Genomic DNA, 23,306 nt, shown 5'->3' with positions numbered 1-23,306 from the left:
AGGATTTTCGAATTATATTGCATTTCCAACTTCTTTCTACCAGAATATAAAGTGTACACATATTAAAAAGTATATCAGCAAGTCTTCTGTTTCATAGACTGGAAAACTAAAACTGAGGTTACAATTACATCTTTACAATCAACACACTATAAATCACAAAGTTAGATCTCTACCACTAATACATAAGACTTACTAGTCATAACAAAATGCTATGTTAAAATGTTCAAAAAGATGAGACCATTTTTTAAAAAGTTTTGACAGTTTCTTTGCCAGTACAATATATGCCTAACAAGTGATAAAGTAATTTATGTCCTAGTTTAGACAAAAGAAATAAAAGAATGTGTTTCTATACATAGGTACAAATACATGAAGTGTTCCCGGTGACTTGTTGTAAAGGTCACTGTAGGGAAATACAGCAGTCTCTTAAAGAGCTTATACACATACTTGATACCCGAGAGTATTTCTTTCTCAACCGTCTTCCGGACTAGAAACCCAGTCTTCACTTTCACTCGATAGGTGATGTTATGAAAACTTAACACATCTCCTGTAAGCGTCTTCACGTCACTTGAGTTCATTCCAGGAAGGCCATTGGTGTTTGTCTGTGACATTGGTACTAAAACGTGGTCATTACTGGAAGACATCTTTTCGATTTCTGCCTTCCTACAGAGGGAAAAGCAACAGTAAGTTAACAGTATGAATAAACGAAATCATCAACACAGATAATGGTACTTTTAAAATAAGTCTTTACACTGCTCTATAATTTGTAGATTCTTTTCAAATGGACATTCTTCTCACAGCACTGGGATAAGAACCACCTCAGATCAAGTAACAGGGAACAAACATAATTTCATTCACTTCGACTCCCACTGACTATCAAATGCCTATGAAATAAGACCTTGGGTAGTCAACTGAATATGAGAAGTACTCAAAACTAAGTAATCAGAAAACAAGATGGGTAAGTTTTCATCCTGTCTAGCTTTAAAAGCATATGATAAAACTTAACTTCAGACTACATGGTAAATACCTTATCAGCTCATCTTATCATTGTTTGAACTTAGCGTTTATAACATTGTTATTAGCAAAGTGGACTTGGCTGAGCAGTCAGACTCAGGAGCATTTTTTTCTGACTGTAGATTGTACACTTTTGGTTATTTTGTCCTTCCCAAACTGTCTACAGTGACAAAATCATAATGAGGAAATATATTTAAGTTCTAGGACAACTTAGAAAATTATGAATTATTATTAACTACATCAAATGAGCAATTAAAAAATTCAAGACTGTAAAGCAAAAAATGAGACTTAAGTTTACAAGTCAAGTTTAAAATGTTTCACAATGCACACTATAAAAAGCCCCTTAAACATGGGATTAGACTAAGACCTTCAGGTTAACTGAGCTTATGAAACAGATTTAACATGTTATGTTTAGTAAACATAGTCTTCACGTTTGAAAAACATAGATCCATGAAGAACTTTCTTTCTGCTTATTTTCATGAGTTTAATTTCACATGTATAAAATTTATACATGCAGACACAGGAGAGAAAGGGCTTGGGGAGCTGGACTTACTTCATTGCTGCCCCCTCCTTTCTAGGAGTTTGGTTCCTATGAAAATTATGCAGGAAACATCCAGGATTAAATTTAATGATGAAATTTACTGATTGGATTTAATAGTGAAAAGGGTCACCGTGGAGGAAAAAGAACCTCCAGGTGGAAGGAGAACTTCAAAAGAGGAGGGCGGGGTGGGAAAAGGACTAAGATAGTCTGTCACACATCTAACTAGAGACCTGGGAAGGGAAGGGAGGGGAAATAGAGGAGAATCAATATTTAAAGAAATTCTGGACAGTATTTTCCCAAACAGATGAGCATGCCAAGTGTCAGAATGAAGTTCCAAAGTCAACAAGCAGGACAAATACAAAGGAATTCAAAGGTGTGCCGAGGAAAAACTGGCAAGAAGCATAATCTCTGAATAACATTTCTACACCCCAAACTTAGCATCTACCGCTCTCTTCATTTGAAAAAGTGTATTAGCACACCAAAGAATGGCCCTTAAGACACACAGGAAAATACCTGAACATAATAAACAATAACAACTAGCCCAAGTTCTATTCTCCTGAAGCATCAAAAGGAAAGCACAAGGGACGGAGAAATTTTTACAGCTTTATGCTAAATATTTTGTACATCTATCCACATCTACAGAAACCAAGGTATGTCAAAGCAAACACATCAATCAAATCTCCTACTGCCAACCCCAGTGTGACCAGCCACTGTGGCCACTTTCTGTCCTTCTCCCAAACACAGTAAAGGAATCAAGAACGTATCATTTGACTCAAATTGGCCATTGCCTCAAGATGGAAATGAGACTTTTGTGAGATTTTCACTAATAAAAGGCTTGGACTAAAGAACCTAAGGAAGATCATCCATGCAGCAATGATCTACAATAGATAAACTGGTAACAACATCAGTATCATGGCCTTTCTCCCCTTCTGTGTTGTTGGTTGTTTTTTCTCTTTTGGGGTGCCCACCACCCAGCTCCCAAATAAATCACGCACGGAGGCTTATTTTTAACTACAAAAGTCCAGCATTAACTCGGCTTGTTTCTTGACAGCTTTTCTTAACCTAAATTAACCCATCTGTCTTTTGCTTTTGGGCGTTTACATTTCTCTATTTCTGTATACCTTTCTTTCTTACTCCGTGGCTGGCTGTGTAGCTGGCTGGCTGGCTCCTGACGTCCTCCTCCTGCTCTGGCTACTCTTCTTTCCCTCCCAGAGTTCTCCCTCTATATATTCTCTCTGCCTGCCAGCCCCGCCTACCCTTTCTCCTGCCTTGCTATTGGCCGATCAATTCTTTATTAGAACATCAGGTGTTTTTGACAGACATAGTAACACAGCTTCATAGAGCTAAACAAATGCAATAAAAACAAAAGTAACACACCTTGAAATAATACTCTACAACACTTCTGCCACCTCTGTGAGGGTCGACTAGCATCACTAATTCTCGTCCTCTTGTTTTCTCATCACTAAGACCCCACTTTTTGTTTGTTTTTGTAAGCTGAGCATTTTTCTTTCTTTTTTTATTTTTTGATTTTTTGATTTTTCGAGACAGGGTTTCTCTGTGTAGTTTTGTGCCTTTCCTGGGACTCACTTGGTAGCCCAGGCTGGCCTCGAACTCACAGAGATCCGCCTGCCTCTGCCTCCCGAGTGCTGGGATTAAAGGCGTGCGCCACCACCGCCCGGCAGCATTTTTCTTCTCTATAGCCTGTTATGATAATCTGTTTTGAAAATAAGAATTTTCTCTTCTTTGCCATACTCTTAATCAAATACTGCTTTCTAATCAGAGAGCAAAGCTTGTTTTACATATGCTGACAAGCACACACAAGTAGGGCAATACACAGGTAGATTCTGTCCTCAGTCAGATACACTTGCCCACTTGTTCACTACTGTACATGCCGGCAGATGCAGGGGTAGCCATGGGTTAAGAGTTCAGAGCTGGACTCTTATTAACATGTGTTTTCCTACACAAACATTCTTGCCTCTGGAGAGACAATCTCTGCCTCAGCCACAGCACCACTGGTTAAGAGGCTTAAACTACTTACTGACATTAACATCAAGATAATAACACTGACAAGGAGCAAGAGGCCTCAAGTCACTTGGGGGTAATTCCAACTCATAAACGGAAAAGAAAAAAGACATAAACTGTGGTTTTTAATTTCAAAATTTATTTCTTGCATTTAAAATGTCTTCTATTGACCAGTGGTTCTGATGTGCCCATCATCTGACACATCCACCTTCAAGCATCCAGCACTGAAAACACTCTAAGACTACTTAGTAGTGTAGGTTTGGAGCCAGCCCAATGACACAGTTCCAGGCCTTCACATCATGGTGGCAGTGATCTGAGGACTGGAGACAGGGAAAGACCCATATAAAATTATGTCCTGGCTAGTTTTATGTTAACTTAATATGAGCTAGAGTTATTTTGAAAGAGGGAATCTCAACTGAAAAAATTCCCCCACCAGAATGTCCTGTGAGCAAGCTTATGGAGCATTTTCTTTCTTGATTGATGATATGTAAGAGCCCAGATCACTGTGGGTGGTATTGCCCCTGGTTAAGTGGTCCTGAGTTATATAAGGAAGAAAACTGAACAAGTCAGGAGGAGCTAAACATCTCCAAGGATGCTACGCCAATTCCTGCCTCGTTCCTACCTCAGATTCCCTCGGTGATATACTTACAAGCTGTAGCGTGAAATGAATTTCCTCACTAAGTTGCTTTTGATCCTGATGTTTTATCATAGCAACAGAAACCCTAACTAAAACAGTACACACACACACACACACACACACACACACACACACACACACACACACCATACTTGAGGCTCATAATACTAAATGTGGTTTTAAAAGAACATTCTGACTGGTGTATGGTGAATGCTGAGAAAAGCTTAGGAGGTAAGGGCAGAGATAAGGGCCAGTTAGTACAGAAAGGTAGGGCAGACATGCTTGCAAAGGGAGGTCGCATATGAGTATTACCAGAAAGGACCCCAGGTTCTAGGACTCAGAGAGATGAAGTTTTGTTAAAACCAACTAACCATGAACAAGACTCTCCTGGATGGCCAAATTGCCTTACCCTCTTTGAGTCCTCCTTTTGAAAAAATATATTTCCCTTGAGTTTTCTTTTCTTCTTTAAGATTTTATAACATTTTATATCTGTGTATCTCTGTGTGTGTGTGTGTGTGTGTGTGTGTGTGCGCGCGCGCGTGCACATGCACCATTTGTGAGCAGGTGCCCAAAGAGGCAAGAGGGAAATGGATCCTCTGGAGATGGAGCTAAAGGTGGTTGTAAGCTGCCCAAAATGGGAGCCAGGAACCAAACTTGGGTCCTCCGGAAGAGCAGCAAGCACTCTTAACTGCTAAGCCTGCTCTCTGGTTCCTTAAGTTCTATTTATTTTAAATTTTATTTTATTAAAAATGTATGTGTATGGTGTTTTGCCTGAATGCATGTCTGTGCACTACGTATGTGCCCAGTGCCAAAAGAGGACAGAAGAAGGTGCTGAATCCCTAGGACTGAAGTTACAAATGGTTGTAAATGAACAGCCATGTGGATGCTGAGAAGGTCTCCGAGAAGCCCTCGGGAAGAGCAACCAGTACTCTTAAGCACTGAGCAATCTCTCTAGCCTCCCCTAAGTTTTAGGAAAGGAGAAGCCTTTCCTCTCACCATCCCATATTAGCTAAACCCAGGGAATAAAACCAACAACAAGCTGAAGGTGTAACTCAGTGGTAGAGCTCAAGCATAACATTCTGAGACTTTTAAAGAGCAAACCGGGCCAGGAAGTTGTTCCAGTGGGTAAACACATTTGCCACCAAGCTTGACAATCTGAGTTCTATCCTTGTATCACAGATGGTGGAAAGAAAGAACCATCTACTACAAGTTGTCCTCTGACCTCCACAGGTACTTGGGCACTGTGGTTCTCACGAAAAAATGTGTACATGTACACAGAGACACAATAAGATAAATACATGCAAAAATGGGCAAATGAATAAAAAACCAAATGAGAATTGGGGATATGGCTCAGCAAGTAAAGTGTTTACTCTTAAACCATGAGGACCCGAGTTCAATTCCCCACCAACTATGCAAAAATGTGAGGGATGCCTGTAATCTCAGCACTAAGAAGGTGGAGACAGGAGGATTCCCTAGGGCTTTCTAGCCAGTCTAGCCAAATCAGCAACCCCAAAGTTCTATGAAAGACTCTGTCTCAAAACAGTAAGAGCAGCTGAGCAAGATCCAACATCAGTCTTTGTCCCCCATACATATACCTGATTGTATATGGGCATACACAAGAACAGGGACACATACAAAAGGACAGACAAAAGACCCAATTAGCAAAAGGAAAGGGGTTATTATTTATGCACATTTTCTACAGTCACACACACACACACACACACACACACACACACACACACACACACACTCCTGGAACTAAATGGGGAGGATCACACATAGTTTGGCAACAGTAAAGGGTACCTGAATAAATTCAAATCAAAATCGAACACATATGAATCTATAATTTTTCTGGTAGAGTTCCCATGTCTCATCACATAATATATGCCCTCAACGTTGCATATGCCGTCACCACACAACAGCAACACATGCTGCTTGAAACACCGTGGCTTAGATTTGAGTACTGTATGTCATAAACTGAAGAAAAGAAAAAGGTACAATTTTACTACACAACATTTTCTACTCCTAAAGGTGAGCTAGAGAGATGGCTCATGGGCTAAGAGCATTGGCGTGCTCCTCTAGAGGGCCTGGGTTTGATTCCCATCACCCACATAGAGGCTCACAACCATGTGTAACTCCAGCTCCAGAAGGTCTAACACACTCTTCTGGTATGCTGAGGTGACAGATACACACCCATTGTGCAAAAACACCCAAACATAAAATAAAAATAAGTGAATCTTTTTTAAAAGAAGCATGATGGTTTAATTATAGAAAACAAAGCCATAATTCTTCCTCGTAAGTATCTAATCATTATATCTTCTGTTAAACACATCTTGTGTTACTATATCCTGTGTTAAAATGTTTGATTTTTTAAAATACTGTTTTGAGTGCTGACTTGAATTTCATTAAAAAAAAAAAGATGATAAGAATTTTGACCTGAGATTAGAACAGAATTTGCAACCATTTCTGAAATAGCCATAGACATGCTACTGCTATTTTGTATGCATCTATGTGAAGTGGTATTTCCAGCACTATGGATTATAAAATTAAAATATTGATCATCCCAGATAATATTTAATTCATGTAAAAATAAACAAGCATATTCCATTTCCTGTGCAAATTTGCTTTTGTCTTTAATAAATGATAAAATCCTATGTGTATCAGAGAATTGTTCTAAAGTAGATTTATCTCCACAGTGGCTGAACCTGTTTGTAACAGCACCAGTATCAAAGGGCTCTCCTTTCTCCACATTTTCAACAGCATTTCTGTTTTTGACCTTGGCCATTCTGCCTGGAGTAAAATGAAATCTTAAAGCACTGCTAATTTGCATTTCCCCAATTGTTAAGGATTGTGAACACTGTTAAAGATATTTCTTGGTCATTTTACTTTTTTCTTTTGGAAATTCTCTGTTCGGATTCATAGTCTATCTTTAACTGGGTTGTTTCCTTGATTCTTTGTTTTAGAGTTCTTTATATATTCTGGATATTAATCCTTTGTCAGATATATGGCTGAGAAAGATTCTACAGTGGGATTTCACTTCACTCACCTGACTGTTTTGCTGTACAATAGTTTTTTAAGTTTCATAGGGTCTTACTTGTCAGTTGTTGGCTTGAATTCCTGAGCAGATGGAATCTTTCTCACACCTGCATCGTGGATGGTACTGGCTTTGTTTTCTTCTAGCTGTTTTAGCATTTCAGATTTCACATTAAGGTCTTTGATCCAGGGTCCTATTTGTCAACTGTTGGTCTGAATTCCTGAGCAAATGGAATCTTATTCAGAAGTTCTTTCCAACACCTATATTTTAGGGGGTACTGCTTGTGTTTCCTTCTAGTGGTTTCACATTGCAGAATTAATTTCACATTAAAGTGATATATCTGGAGTTGATTTTTGTACATGGTCATAGATACTAGCTTCATTTCATTCTTATGCATGTGGACAACCTGTTTTCCAACACCATTTATTGAAGACACTGTCTTTTCTGAAGCATGTATTCTTTGCATCGCTAAGACCTAAGGTTCAGGGATCATCCCAAATGATGGGAAGGATGGACTGTAAGAGCCAGAGAACCAGGACATCTGCTGTGAGATAGTGTCTTCCATATTTGACAGCAAGGCTGTACCCATGAAATCTCACCAATATGGTGACCCAAACAAGGCCTACATGGCAACACCTGCCAGTGTAGATGGGAAAATCTCACAAGATGCCACCCCTAAATGAAGAACTAGAGGCAATTAAAGGCTGCTGGGAGAGGGAGAATCAGTTTTCTCCCAGGACAAGGTCCCTGAGAGATGGGTTGTCTAATCTTAAGTGATCAGCTCTAAACATGTATACATAGGAGCAACACTCAATGCATTCAGCAGGTTTTGTGTACACACACACACACACACACACACACACACACACACACAATTAAAGAAGTTTGTGTGTATGTCAAATTGTTCTGATTGGTCAATAAATAAAACACTGATTGGCCAGTGGCCAGGCAGGAAGTATAGGTGGAACTAACAGAGAGGAGAATTGAGTGAACAGGAAGGCAGAGGGGACACTGTGAACCGCTGCCATGACAAGCAGCAGGTGAAGATGCTGGTAAGCCATGAGCCACGTGGCAAGGTACAGATTTATAGAAATGGATTAATTTAAGATGTAAGAACTAGATATCAAGAAGCCTGAGCCATTAGGCCAAACAGTTTAAACAATATAAGTCTCTGTGTTTACTTGGTTGGGTCTGAGCGGCTGTGGGACTGGTGGATGACAGAGATTTGTCCTGACTGTGGGCCAGGCAGGAAAATTCTAGCTACAGAAGTTAGTAATCTGAGAGGGGAGGGCATACAAGTGGAGTTGGAGGGGAATAAAGAGGGGTGGAAATAATGTAAATATAGCACTGTGTATGAAATTCTCAAAAAAAACCCACATAAAATCTAAAATAAAATAGCTTTATTAATGTTTTATTATCACTAAATGTTGATTTGTATACCCATATAACCATATGCCCTACCAAGTATTATATTAAAAGGTTTTTCAGGTAAAAGGGGGCTAAATGGAAAAAGTTCAAGGCTTGGTTTGCTCTGCATAGAAATTTCACACACATACAAAATGATACTTTAGAGAGGCCAGATGGTCGAGGACTTTCTCCCTTCTTGGGTTAAAGGGAAGAGCTTGGACTCCAGTCACAAGTTTGGACAGTTGAGGGCAAGAGGGCTAAGGTCTTACCAGTAAGTCTCCCCAAGAATGAGCTATCACATGCAAACATCTACAGAAATATCAGCTCCCTTAAAAATGTAAACTTACACTACAAAACTATATATTTATACTCTTTACATGTAGAGGAGGGCAGGTACAGAGCTTTAGTATTGTCCACAAATTTAGAGTCAATCCAAATACCACAGAGCTGTATTTTGGTGTACAGTTTTCTGGCAGCCTCTACAACAGGTCTAGACTTAGTAAAGCGTACAAGTCAGAGCTGCTGTACGGCACCATTAGTAGATAGTGTTTCCCAGTTTAAAGCTTGGTAGCTAGAACTGTTTCAGAGTCCAGAGGAAAAATGTCTGTCTTGGGCTTCCCATCCCAATCTTCTCTCTTCTGAGTGACCTTGCTTTCCTCACTAACTTCATCGAGTGTTCTCTCAGTTTACCAATCTGTGAATAGGGACACTTTCCTTCACTCTTATTTCGCCAGCTCACCCCTCCAGGTAGACATTCTGGCCAACTTACACTGTCGACTATTCTCAGTCAATGAAATGTTTTGGCAGACACTCAGCAGAGATAAAAACAGACTGTTAAATGGGCGAGAGGTCACAGGAGAGGCCTGGGCACACTCACAAGGAGTTAAGTCCCCAGGCCAGAGAGGGTTAGGAGGAGAAAAAGTAACGTTGAGCTTAAGGCACTCAGATTCCCCAAAGGCCTCATCTGCCTGAAAGCAAGGCTCCAAAAGTCTTTCTAGAGCTGCAAGGCGGGGAGGGGGTTTCATTCCAATTACAGACACTGTCACAGAACTATCCCATCTTCCATCTACTGTCCTAAAAAATATTTGATTACATTTATTTGTGTGCAGCATTGTGTACGTGTGTCGGAGCACACACCCACTCATTTGGAGGGAGGTCAAAGGCCAACTTGTGTGAGTCAGTTCTTTCCTTCTAAACGTGGGACCCAGGGATTGAACTCAGGTCGTCAAGCTCGGAGGCAAGTGGCTTTGTGCACTGAGTCATCGTGCAGGCCCAGGACCTAATTATCTTAACATGGTTTGTTTTCTCCAACCCTCCCCCACCGCCTTCCACTATCAAAACTGTGAATGGTGAAGGTGACGCATGGGCCTGCAATCCTAGCATTCAGCAGGCCGAGGCAGGAGCATCTCAGGAATTCAGGTCAGGCTGGACAGGGTGAGACCCTGTCTCAAATAATAAATAAGTAAATAAATAGGCCCCAATTCTAACCTTCGCCTTTGATTTATAGTTTTCTCTCAATGTGTAGCTATAATTTTCCTTATTGATCTCGTTCTTCTAAATTCAAGTCACATGTTACCAACGCAACCTGAGAAAGGAGAAGAGTTTTTCCTCTATTCCACTGTAGGCAAAGGTGTTCAGGGACTGAGACCTGATGCTGTGTCTGAAACTAAGGAGATCAGGAAGCACCAGCGACAGGTACACACTACCAAAGCTCAAAATTAGCAACTGTGAGTCAACAAATTACGTAAGAAATGACTTACCAAAAACCCCGTTCTTGGTGTGTAAAGGACTCCACAAATAGAAGTCTTTAAAGAAATTTGTTTTCAGTATTGCAGCTAAACACAACAGAGTCAGACTAAAAATAACGTGTGCCCCAGCACCTGATGCATATGGAACATTTGGAACAAATAATGTGACTGAGAAATTCAGACTTACTTAATTTCAATTCAATTTCTACATATGATGCTGAACTGGATAATACAAGTCTACATTATTTATTGTCTTAGGATATATTTTTATTATTAGGTTACTTATCAACAATTTTATAAAGCCGTAAGTTTTTCTATATTTTTTATCAAATAAATTTATTTCTAAGCTTCTAAATAGTATAAAATAGGGTTGGTGAAACAGCTCAGTGAGTAGTCGCTGCCTGATAACCTAAGTCCAATCCCAAGATCCCACATGTTTCACGGAAAGAACCAACTCCAAGTTATCCTTTGGCCTTCTCATGTTCACTGTGGCATGCACACATGCATACACACACTCACACATGCATGTAAACACACCTTCAAAATTATCAAGTGCTTAAATGAAATTTAAAATAAACATTGCCCAGGTAACTGCTACATTCTTCTAGCTGAGAACAACAAATCTATAACATGAGCAACGCTGGAAAGAAACATGTCTGTTTTCATAATTCTCTAAAGTCAGTCTTTTTCCTCACGCAAAACAAATGAGGTGAATCCCAAAGAATTAGACCTGACAATAAAAGAGACAATAAAACTTTATGAAGTACCACATTTGTTATTCAAGTGAGTTCCATACTATTTTGTTCAGTATTTCAAATACCAACAGGACAATAAAAGAAAAGCAAGATCAAGTTAAATAGCTATAACCCTTCAAAGCATCCTCCAAAGGTCTTCTTACAGTCTCAAAGGTCACTAATTACAGGTACATATATTTGAGTTACAGCTTTAACAACTTAGCCGAGGTCACGGAGCAAGACCGTTCTTGCTAAGGTCTTTACCCTCAGCTATCTCTTATTCATAGCTGTAAATGCAAGACTCCTACTCAGGCACGTATTTCCTTTAGATTACACGGTAAACCTACAATTTCTAGAAGTCAGGCTCAGTGGTTAAATGCACTTGCCACCTAGCCACATGCCCTGAGTTTAACCCCTGGGACGCATACAATAAAAGGAGAGAATCAACTTCCAGAAGTTGTCATTTGACCTCCACATACGAACAATGGTACATGCAAACACACACACACACACACACACACACACACACACACACACACACACACCAAATAAACAAACGATAAACGCACAAAAGTTTCAATTAAAAATACAATTTCTAAAAGTTGGATTTTGTGAGGTACACATGGTGGCCCACAAGAGTTCAAGGCGAAAGGAAAGTCTGAAGGTACCATGGGACTCTATCTCATAAAAGCGAAAAACTGAAAAACCGAAGCCAGGCTATGACACACGTATAATCCCAGCATCTGGAAGGAGAAGAAGGAGGATTAGTAGTTCAAGACTACCCTCTACTACTTGTAGGTTCATGGAAATACCTATGAAGATACAAGAAGCTTACAGAACACCAAATAGGCTGGATCCAAAAAAAAGTCCCCTCACCACATAATAATCAAAACACTAAACACACAGAACAAAGAAAAAATATTAAGAGCCACAAAGGAAAAAGACCAAGTAACATATAAAGGCAAACCCATCAGAATAACACCAGACTTCTCAATAGAGACTATGAAAGCTAGAAGGTCATGGACAAATCTTATGCAGACACTAAAAGACCACGGATGCCAACCCAGACTATTATACCCAGCAAAACTCTCAATCACCATAGGCGGAGTAAACAAAATATTCCAGGATAAAACCAGATTTAATCAATACCTGTCCACAAACCCAGCCCTACAGAAAGCACTAGAAGGGAAAATCCAACCCAAAGAAGCTAAACACATCCATGAAAAATCAAGCAATAGATAATCCAACACCAACATACACCTAAGAAGGACAACACAACACAACCACAAAAAAAAAAAATAACAGGAATTAATAATCACTGGTCATTAATATCCATAAATATCAATGGTCTCAACTCACCTATAAAAAGACACAGGCTAACAGAATGGATAAGAAAACAGGACCGCCGGGCGGTGGTGGCGCACGCCTTTAATCCCAGCACTCGGGAGGCAGAGGCAGGCGGATCTCTGTGAGTTCGAGGCCAGCCTGGGCTACCAAGTGAGTCCCAGGAAAGGCGCAAAGCTACACAGAGAAACACTGTCTTGAAAAACCAAAAAAAAAAAAAAAAAGAAGAAGAAGAAAAAGAAAACAGGACCCATTCATCTGCTGCATACAAGAAACACACCTTAACTTCAAAGACAGACACTACCTCAGAGTAAAGGGCTGGAAAAAGGCTTTCTAAGCAAATGGACCTAAGAAACAAGCTGGTGTAGCTATCCTAATATCTAATAAAATAGACTTCAAACTAAAATCAGTCAAAAGAGATCAGGATGGACATTACATATTTATCACAGGAAAAATCCAACAAGATGAAGTCTCGATTCTAAACATTTATGCCCCAAATACAAAAGCACCCACATTCATAAAAGAAATACTACTAAAGTTTAAAACGCACATCAAACCCCACACATTAGTAGTGGGAGATTTTAACACATCACTCTCACCAAAAGACAGATCTACCAGACTGAAACTTAACAAAGAAATAAAGGACTTAACAGATGTTATGTCTCAAATGGACTTAATAGATATCTACAGAACATTCCATCCTAACACAAAAGAATATACCTTCTCAGCAACCCATGGAACCTTCTCAAAAATTGACCACATGTTTGGCCACAAAACAAATCTCAACAGATATAAAAAAAATTGGAATAACTTCCTGTATCTTATCAGACCACCATGCCTTAAAGTTAGACCTCAACAACAACAAAAATCATAGAAAACCTACAAACACATGGAAACTGAATAATGCCCACCTGAAACATCAATGGGTAAAGGAAGAAATAAAGAAAGAAATTAAAGATTTCCTAGAATTCAATGAAAATGAAAGTACAACATAACCAAACTTATGGGACACCATGAAAGCAGTGCTAAGAGGAAAATTCACAGCTCTAAATGCACACATAAAGAAGATGGAGCAATTCCATACCAATGAATTAACAGCACAACTGAAAGCTCTAGAACAAAAAGAAACAAACTCACCCAGGAGAAATAGACGCCAGGAAATAATCAAATTGAGGGCTGAAATCAACGAAATAGAAAACAAGAGAACAATACAAAAAATCAATGAAACAAAGAGTTGGTTCTTTGAAAAAAATCAACAAGATAGACAAACTCCTAGCCAAATTAACCAAAAGGCAAAGAGAGCACCCAAATTAACAAAATCAGAAATGAAAAGGGAGACATAACAACAGACAACAAGGAAATCCAGAGAATCATCAGATCATACTTCAAAAACCTGTACTCCACAAAAATGGAAAACCAGGAAGAAATGGACAATTTTCTGGATAAATACCGCATACCAAAATTAAATCAAGACCAGATAAACCATTTAAATAGACCAATAACCCCTAAAGAAATAGAAACAGTCATCAAAAGTCTCCCAACCAAAAAAAGCCCAGGACCAGATGGTTTCAGTCCAAAATTCTACCAGACTGTCAAAGAAGAAATAATACCAATACTCTTCAAAGTGTCCCACACAATAGAAACAGAAGGAACACTACCAAACTCTTTTTATGAGGCTACAATTACCCTGATACCCAAACCACACAAAGATGCAACAAAGAGAACTACAGACCAATCTCCCTCATGAACATTGATGCAAAAATACTCAACAAAATATTGGCAAACCAAATCCAAGAATACATCAAAACAATTATCCACCACGACCAAATAGGATTCATCCCAGGGATGCAAGGATGGTTCAACATACGAAAATCAGTCAATGTAAACAAACTGAAAGAAAAAAACCACATGATCATCTCATTAGATGCTGAAAAAGCCTTTGACAAAATCCAACACCCCTTCATGATAAAGGTCTTAGAAAGATCAGGAATACAAGGAACATTCCTAAACATAATAAGGGCAATTTATAGCAAGCCAACAGCAAACATCAAATTAAACGGAGAGAAACTCAAAGCGATACCACTAAATTCAGGAACAAGACAAGGCTGTCCACTCTCCCCATATTTATTCAATATAGTACTAGAAGTTCTAGCTAGAACAATAAGACAACAAAAGGAGATCAAAGGGATACAAATTGGAAAGGAAGAAGTCAAACTTTCACTATTTGCAGATGATATGATAGTATACATACGAGACCCAAAAACTCTACCAGGGAACTCCTACAGCTGATAAACTCCTTCAGTAAAATGGCAGGATACAAGATCAACTCAAAAAAATCAGTAGCCCTCCTATACACAAATGACAAAAGGGCTGAGAAAGAAGTCAGAGAAACATCACTTTTACAATAGCTACAAATAATATAAAATACCTTGGGATAACACTAACTAAACAAGTGAAGGACCTTTTTGATAAGAACTTTAAATCTCTAAGGAAAGAAATTGAAGAAGATATCAGAAAATGGAAGGATCTCCCATGCTCATGGATAGGTAGGATTAACATAGTAAAAATGGCAATCTTACCAAAAGCAATCTATAGATTCAATGCAATCCCCATCAAAATCCCAACACAATTCTTCACAGACTTGGAAAGAAAAATACTCAACTTCATATGGAAAAGCAAAAGACCCAGGATAGCTAAAAGAATCCTATACGATAAAGCAACCTTTGAAGGCATCACCATCACTGATTTCAAACTCTACTATAGAGCTATAGTAATAAAAACAGCTTGGTACTGGTATAAAAACTGACATACGGACCAATGGAATCGAATTGAAGACCCTGACATTAATCCATGCACATATGAACACCTGGTTTTTGACAAAGAAGCCAAAACTATACAATGGAAAAAAGAAAGTATCTTCAACAAATTGTGCTGGCATAACTGGATGTCAATATGTAAAAGATTACAAATAGATCCATATCTGTCACCAGCACAAAACTCAAGTCGAAGTGGATCAAAGACCTGCACATAAATCCAGTTACACTAAACTTAATAGAAAAGAAAGTAGGAAGTACTCTTTAATGCATTGGCACCGGAGACCATTTCCTAAATAAAACACCAACAGCACAGACCCTGAGCACAACGATTAATAAATGGGACCTCTCGAAACTGAGAAGCTTTTGCAGGGCGAAAGACACAGTCAATAAGACAAAAAGACAGCCAACAGAATGGGAAAAGATCTTCACCAACCCCACATCTGACAGAGGATTGATCTCCACAGTATATAAAGAACTCAAGAAACTAAACATCAAAATACTAAACAGTCCAATTAAAAAATGGGCTAAAGAGCTAAACAGAGAATTCACAAAACAAGAATCACAAATGGCTGAAAGACATTTAAAGAAATGCTCAACTTCCTTAATCATCAGAGAAATGCAAATCAAAACAACTCTGAGATACCACTTTACACCTGTCAGAATGGCTACGATCAAAAACACCAATGACAGTCAATGTTGGAGAGGATATAAAGCAAAGGGAACACTCCTCCACTGTTGGTGGGAATGCAAGCTTGTATAACCACTGTGGAAATCAGTATGGTGGTTTCTCAGAAAATTAGGAATCGAACTACCTCAAGACCCAGCCATCCCACTCTTGGACATATACCCAAGGAATGATGATTCATACCATAAAGATACATGCTCAGCTATGTTCATGGCAGCATTATTTGTAATAGCCAGAACCTGGAAACAACCTAGATGCCCGTCAACTGAAGAATGGATGAAAAAAATGTGGTATATATACACAATGGAGTACTACTCAGCAGAGAAAAACAATGAAAGCATGAAACTTGCAGGCAAATGGATGGAATTAGAAAAAATCATCCTGAGTGAGGTAACCCAAACCCAGAAAGACAGTCATGGTATGTACTCACTCATAAGTGGATTCTAGATATAAAATAAAGAACAATTAGACTACAACCCACAGAACCATGGAGGCTATATATATAGCATGGAGGTCCCTAGGACGACTGTGGCTTATAATAAATTTCAGTTTTATGCAATTACTGAGCAAACCTCAATGAAACATCTCACTATTAAGAATACATACTCTATCAAGCTGATAATAGAATAATTAATTAATTAATTTTAAAAAATAAAAAGAAAAGAAAAATTTGAAATATTAAACAAACAAACAAACAAACATTTTTACTAAAGTTAAAAAAGGGAGAACTAGGGACTCATCATTCCTCTCCACATTCTATTCCTTCCCTTGTTTTATATATTTTAAATTTTTTTATCGGTGGATTCCGCTGGAGTTTATCGGTGGATTCTGCTGGAGGATCTGATGCAGATAAGCACCGGAGGGCTCCTGTTGCAAATCACCCTCTGGAGCGATGGAAGGATCATTCTACTAACATGTGAAGGAGACCCAATCTAGTGTTAGTATGGCCCCGGAGTTTGGTTTATGTCTTTCCTCAGGACAATGAGGTTCCTCTTTGGATTCCTGAGCATTGAACGCGCCCTGTGGCTGCTGCTGAAGCCCAACATGACAGAGACCTAATGGGTCTCCATGAAAAAATTTACCCTTCTGATGCCAATGGAGATTGAGAGCCCAATATGGCCAGCTTTAGCTAGCATTAATGTAAGCCTAGGAACTGTAGCCATGAGATTGGATTCTCCAGAAGAGCTGCCAGCTAAAGTCATGCTGGGATCAAGAAAAATGGGTCTTGGCGGTTCGTGTTCCTGGAGTTGTATCCATGCCAGTGGATGTCCACACAATCCAGAAGAGAATCTGACATTGCTGCTGCCACTGTTGCTGTTATAACAATGGTGCACACCGCTGCTACTGTTTCTGGGATTACCATTTCATAATTGCTTACTATAGCTAGCACAGTGGAGACCCTGGCAACAAAAGTAGCTACCACAGTTAGTTAATCTTTCATTCTATTGGACATGATAAATTTAATTCAGTAGTTATATACATCTCGATTGACTTTGAAAATTATAAACTTATAAACTCAAGTTCCAGTTGCTTTTGGGATACTATCTTACAAGTACTCCAACGTACAGTATGGCTCGTTAAGGAAGGGAATTGCTCAGTTGCCTTTAGCCTACTGGCTATGGGTGAGATAGGACCTCTGTTGGTCTTTTCTGTATCGAACACACAGATTGCAAGCCCAGTGCCACTTTGAGATCTTTGGCAGCAATTAACCATGCAGCTCACACATGATTGAGCCGTTATGATAATGAGTATTCAGAGACAGGTAATGCCTGGGGGGCACTCACCAACCTAAGTCAGAGTACCTGTGTGGCCTGGGCAGGCATCTCCATGACGGGTAAGGTGACCTGCTGACATCCCACGCAACCCAAGTCAGAAGCTCAATTTTTAATAAAAGGGGGGCCTGCAGGGTCCTGACCCCCGTTTTGGGTAACTGTTGTCTTGCTTGTGGACCTTGACCTTGATATCCTCCCAATGCTAATTCCCTGCCAGATTCCACCCTCCTGAATGCTTAAGGGAAGTTCCTTGTCTGTGTATCCTGAATAATGGGTGTTAACAGCTTAGATGCAAGATTGTAAAACATTAGTAGCAAACTTCTGCCCTCCGGGGTCCTCCCATTGTGCTGTAAGCCTGTATTTAACCTCCTACCCCCTTCAAGAAATAACATTTGACATTTAAAATTGAAATATATATATATATATATATATATATATATATATATATATATATATATATATATATTTGAATGAATACTGTGAATGTAATCTATGAATACCACAAATGTGATTAATATCATGAGTGTAAGTAATGAATGTCATGAGTGATGAGTGTAATTTAAAAAATAAATTTAAAAAAATTGAATTTGCCAGCAGATTATAGCTACTAAAAAAGAAGACCTAACAACATCTATTACTTTTGGATCCTTCAGATCTCCTCATACCCTATTCTCAGTGGTTCCTATAAATAAAAGACTCACAATGTGCCACAGGTGTTAATATCACTCGCCGACATAGTAAGAATGAGAAGTATTATGGTCGTTATTACTAAACTACAAACAAAATAACACAAGTGGAGAAACTTAGCTCCAGATGTGTGAAAAGTAAGGACAAGCCCTAAACAACACCATCTGAGCACTCTAACCCGAACTGGCATCATGGGAAGCTGAGCAGGAGTCAAAGGGGAGTGACCACAGAATTGTAGATCCTGAGGTCTAAAGCAAAAACAAGAGAACCAGGCAAATGTGAAGCTGAGTTTCTGAATCAGAATTTTATAGGAAGCTACACTACACAGCACGGAGTCTACCACCCAGTCCTTCCTCAAGAGTCTAATGTGTGTCTAGCACATCTCCACCACATTAAGATCTGTATTCCTGTTCACTTCCAGTTCATAACTCAATAAATGTAATCATAATCAGATGTCAAGAAACAAACAGAAAATCAGAAGTCAACCGCAGCACTGCTTTTCAAAATTATGAAGCCTACATTAGTAAATGTATTTTAAATCAGCTGTGTGTTCCACAAAAATCACAGTGGCACCTGTAATGACAGCAGGAGAAACCTCTAATTCATGTGCACATCGTTTCAAATCCCATAATGCATTGTGTGTGTGTGTGTGTGGGGGGGGGTAGTACCTGCAAGCCCGAGGCAGGAAACCATCAGTGTGAGATTAAGAATGAAACTCAGGCCAGCACAACTTTAGCCAGTGCTGGGTTAAAACTCCTGAAGTCTGATCAAGTGGTTTATTTTTCTTACATTTAAACATAGTAAAACGTTGGGGGAAAGTTTCTACGTGACAAATACCACAACAAAGCTTTTGGTTTGGCTACATCAAAAGACCATTGCAAAGTACATCTCTTTTAGCAAAGCACCTGCGACCTTTACCATAAGAATAAGTTCTACTGACTGACCGAGACAGTCCTCAGGGTAAGGGTCTAGGGAGGAAGGATTTGTACTAAGCATAAGATGGGTTCTACTGATTGAGAGGACTGCTTAGGGTAATGGGGGATTCTGGTAAAGGCTGACTCCATAGAACGGCAAAGGATCAGCAGATTGTTAGACAGCATTCACTCCGGCCTTCTGGGAGAACAGGGTCATTTCCTTCCTTTGAAGAAAAAAGTCTGCATGTTTAACAATTCTTTTTTTTTTTTTTTGGTTTTTTCGAGACAGGGTTTCTCTGTGCAGCTTTGCACCTTTCCTGGAACTCACTTGGTAGCCCAGGCTGGCCTCGAACTCTCAGAGATCTACCTGCCTCTGCCTCCCGAGTGCTGGGATTAAAGGCGTGCGCCACCACCGCCCGGCAACAATTCTATTTTTTAGTGTTTTCTACCAGCTGTGCCCTCTATAATACATCATGGTGGTACTGTTCCACTGCTAACAGGAACAGAGTAAATATGTACTTGAAATTTAACTCAACACTTTGCCAACAGGTTAAAAAGCATAGAAGAAGAGTGTCTCAAATTCTGGGTATGTTACATTCTGTTCTGAACTTGGGGGGGGGGGAAGCACAGGAAATAAAAATATTGCCAAGGACATTTATTTTGAGAAGGAAGAAGCAAGATTAAAGACTTGTCCCAAGATAACACTAAAGAGGAAAAAGCTTCATAATTGGTGTAAGGACACTTTGAACATCTCAGGTTCTACACAACTTCCTTTCACATACATTCAGTTATTAGTCGGTATGTGACTTAATGAAGCTACTTAGCTAACAAAATATTCCTGGTTCCTTGTCAGAATAATAAGTAGAAGCTAATGTGTGGACTATATATTTTATAATACTTATTAGGTCAATATTTAATTTAAAAAACGGGGCATTCACTTAAACTCCTAAATCTTGCCAGTTTTATTTCCTCCTCAGAATTTCCCTCATGGATTCTAAAGAAAGAATCCAAACTGACGACTATGATCAGGTCTTACCTAGTAGTAGTCTGTGTGGAGATCACATAAGGGAGGGCACTAGCATGCACAGAGGCACAGGGTCCTGGATTCCATTCACAACATCAAACAGAAGCTCAGAGGACACTCGGTACCAAGAACAAACTCGGTTTTTAACATCATTCTAAATAAACATAATCAGAGCACCAGGTTGGAGACATGACAAAGAGCCTATAAATTAGTGCGGTACCAGAGGCAAAGGAAATACTTCCAAAAATGACGGGAGAGGTGAAATATATAAAAACAGCATAGCGTCAAACCTGGCATCAAAAACTAGGACGATCTGACCAGCAAATCAAACAGGGAAAATAATGGATTATGGCCCAACATACAAAATAAAATTCCCTGAGTCAGTACTGACCCAAAGAGTTAATAAGTGAAGGAAAGGTACACTGAGCTGCTCCTTGGAGAAAAAAATTTGGAGACACAGAGGTGAAACTCCTTTTAAAACATATCAGTAAAACTACAATGTGCAACATGTTCTGCAACTGTGTGCCAAAACCGCTGAACGGAAGTTTAAGAAGAAAGAAGATATACACAGTTCAAGTGTGTCTCCCAAGACACACCTTATTTACAGAGAGAAAAGTGAAATCCTTCACCAAGGGGATTACCATCAGTGAGAAGATGCATCAGCCTCTCATACCCTGGTATACTGACGGGATGCACTTAGCCAGGAACTTCACTTTTGTGACATTGTCCTACCCCCAAAAAACCAGAGTATCAATCTAGTCCTGAGAAGGTATCAAATACAAAGGCAGTGCAACGTACATATGAATGGACTAATGGCTTCTCTAGTGTCAAGATCATGAGTAAAATAAGGCTTGTTTTATATACTGGAAGTGTTAAATACAGTGGAAGAAACTAAATATATAGCAGCCAACCATGATGTGGCAAATTCAGATGAACCTAGATCAAAACGATGGAAAGACAAGAGAAAGTGAAGTGGAGTACCCAGTGACCATTACTACAGGACTGTACTAACATTAGATGATTAGTTCCATCAGCTCTGTTAGAGTTAAGCAAGTTATCAGACTGCTCTGGACTAGACTGTCTTGCAACTTTTTAGTAAGTCAACATATGCTTCAAAATTAAGACAAATAAGAAAATAAACAACATCATTCAATGTTTATATGGAAAGCATAATCTTTTTTTTCTTGAAAGCATAATCTTTGATCTTGAAGATATTTTAAATCTAAATTTGTACAACTCAGTCAAGGCTGTATTTTTGCAATGTACTGTTTTATAAAAAAAAAAAATACAAGAACATTTCTTGAAACATTACATTTGAGTAGTGAAGTTGAGATGAAGTCAGTCATGAGCCCCTCCTGGAGCCCAAGCTACAGGGAATGCCTTTGACATATAAAGGGGGGGGGGGGTAAATCCTGGCAGTTTATTGCATCTTTTCACTTTTAGAGTAAAAGAATTAATGAAAGGGTGGCAACTGTTTTTTTTTGTTGTTGTTAAAAAACCATTTGAATAACCTCAGTTAAGGTTTAAGTATTTTTGACACTGGGGGATAATTACTCTGCTTCCACTGGTGAAATTCTGAAGCAAGATTGTGTACATGTTCTTGGGGTAAGGGAGATCTGTATCTATACCCGGAATTCAAGAAATAACGGCTTGTTTGTAGATTTAGGGAAATTAACTAAGTAGCCAAAAAAAGGTCTGTCCTGAAATGGATCCACGGCCTAAGGTGGGCACTTATTTGCTGTGTAAATCACTACCACACATGCCAAATAAATTTTACTTCTAGTTTAGATTTGAGGGTGGAGGTGAATGAGTAGGTTGGTGTGAATTAAACTGTACTACTAGATTTAGTCATGACAAGTTATGCTATTAGTTCTTAACTAGAAGTAATCTGTTGCTTTATAATTTCTGAAGCACACATTTTACTTGAAGTATTTATCATAGGTGGTATATTGGATATTGGATATATAAAATATATAGTTTCTCTTCTACTACACTCTCATAAAAATGAACATTCCTGTAACTGAATTAGAGACAGGAACATACACCAAGTAACCTTCCAGCAAATACCGGCCTTGATATCCAATAATTCAATTGTATTCTATCTCTAATTACTCGGTCATCAGCTAAGGGCTCAGTCCCATTAGATGGCCCCTATTTCAGACATCCATCCAAGCAGTAGGTTGTCACCTGTACTTCTAAATGACTGGTTATAATCATGCTTCCCATAGCCTCTCTTGGGTTGAATAAATATAGATAACTTTATGGAATGCAGGGAGACACTACTTAAGTTTAACAGAGTATCAAGATACCAATAGCAGAGCATGGTAGCATTTGTCTACAAACCCAGCAGTTGGGAGGCAGAGAGGAAGGGGAAATAACTAAAAGTTCAAAGCCAGCCTGGTCTACATAGAACAAGTTCCAGGCCCACAACAGCTACATAGTGAGACCCTGTCTCAAAAAGCACAAAACAAAACAAAAGGACAGTTGTCATAAAGGACACCGAGGAATGACAAGAAGAATACCTACTCTCAGAGATGTCAGTCAGGGTCTTCAGCTTTTATCCTGTGGAGCTGAGAGATGGCCCAGGCAAGCCAATCAATCTTTCTGTCCAGATATTACTGCTTAAGAAGTTTTATAGACCTGAACCACCAGCCCCTCCCTCCCTTTCCGGAGGTCCACAGGTGGAGCTAAAAGGCTTAACTCTCTCATCACTAGTCCTTTCTGAGGTCAAGTCCATCCTAAGACTACCCGGGAGCCCCACCCTAGGCCAGCTCACTCATTTAAACTGTGATGTGAATGAACTAGCTAGCCACTCCGGCTGGTGTTGGGGTGGGGGTGCAACCTGAAGATGAATGCTGGGACCTAACCTCATTAAGCATAACAAAAGACACGAAATCTCAGAAGGTGCTAAAAATTCAGGGAGGTCTCTG

The 23,306-nt window shown here is 39.3% G+C and overlaps 1 protein-coding gene across 4 annotated transcripts in view; it reads right to left on the bottom strand.

Annotated features, from left to right (window-relative positions):
- The window catches only part of LOC114710927 (broad substrate specificity ATP-binding cassette transporter ABCG2), a 123,212-nt gene that overhangs the window by 36,677 nt on the left and 63,229 nt on the right, over window positions 1–23,306 (bottom strand). For 3 of the 4 annotated variants that reach the window (XM_028895237.2, XM_028895236.2, XM_028895238.2), the window contains one exon: window positions 445–660. In XM_028895237.2, coding sequence (XP_028751070.1) covers window positions 445–641 — 197 coding nt within the window. In that variant the 5' untranslated portion in view covers window positions 642–660. Of the gene's footprint in view, window positions 1–444; window positions 661–22,902; window positions 23,001–23,306 lie in introns of those variants that run through there. The other variant, XM_028895235.2, reaches the window with a different exon arrangement.

The sequence above is a fragment of the Peromyscus leucopus genome, chromosome 3, assembly GCF_004664715.2.
Source record: "Peromyscus leucopus breed LL Stock chromosome 3, UCI_PerLeu_2.1, whole genome shotgun sequence".
Taxonomy (NCBI): domain Eukaryota; kingdom Metazoa; phylum Chordata; class Mammalia; order Rodentia; family Cricetidae; genus Peromyscus; species Peromyscus leucopus.
This window is presented reverse-complemented; position numbering and strand designations above follow the sequence as displayed.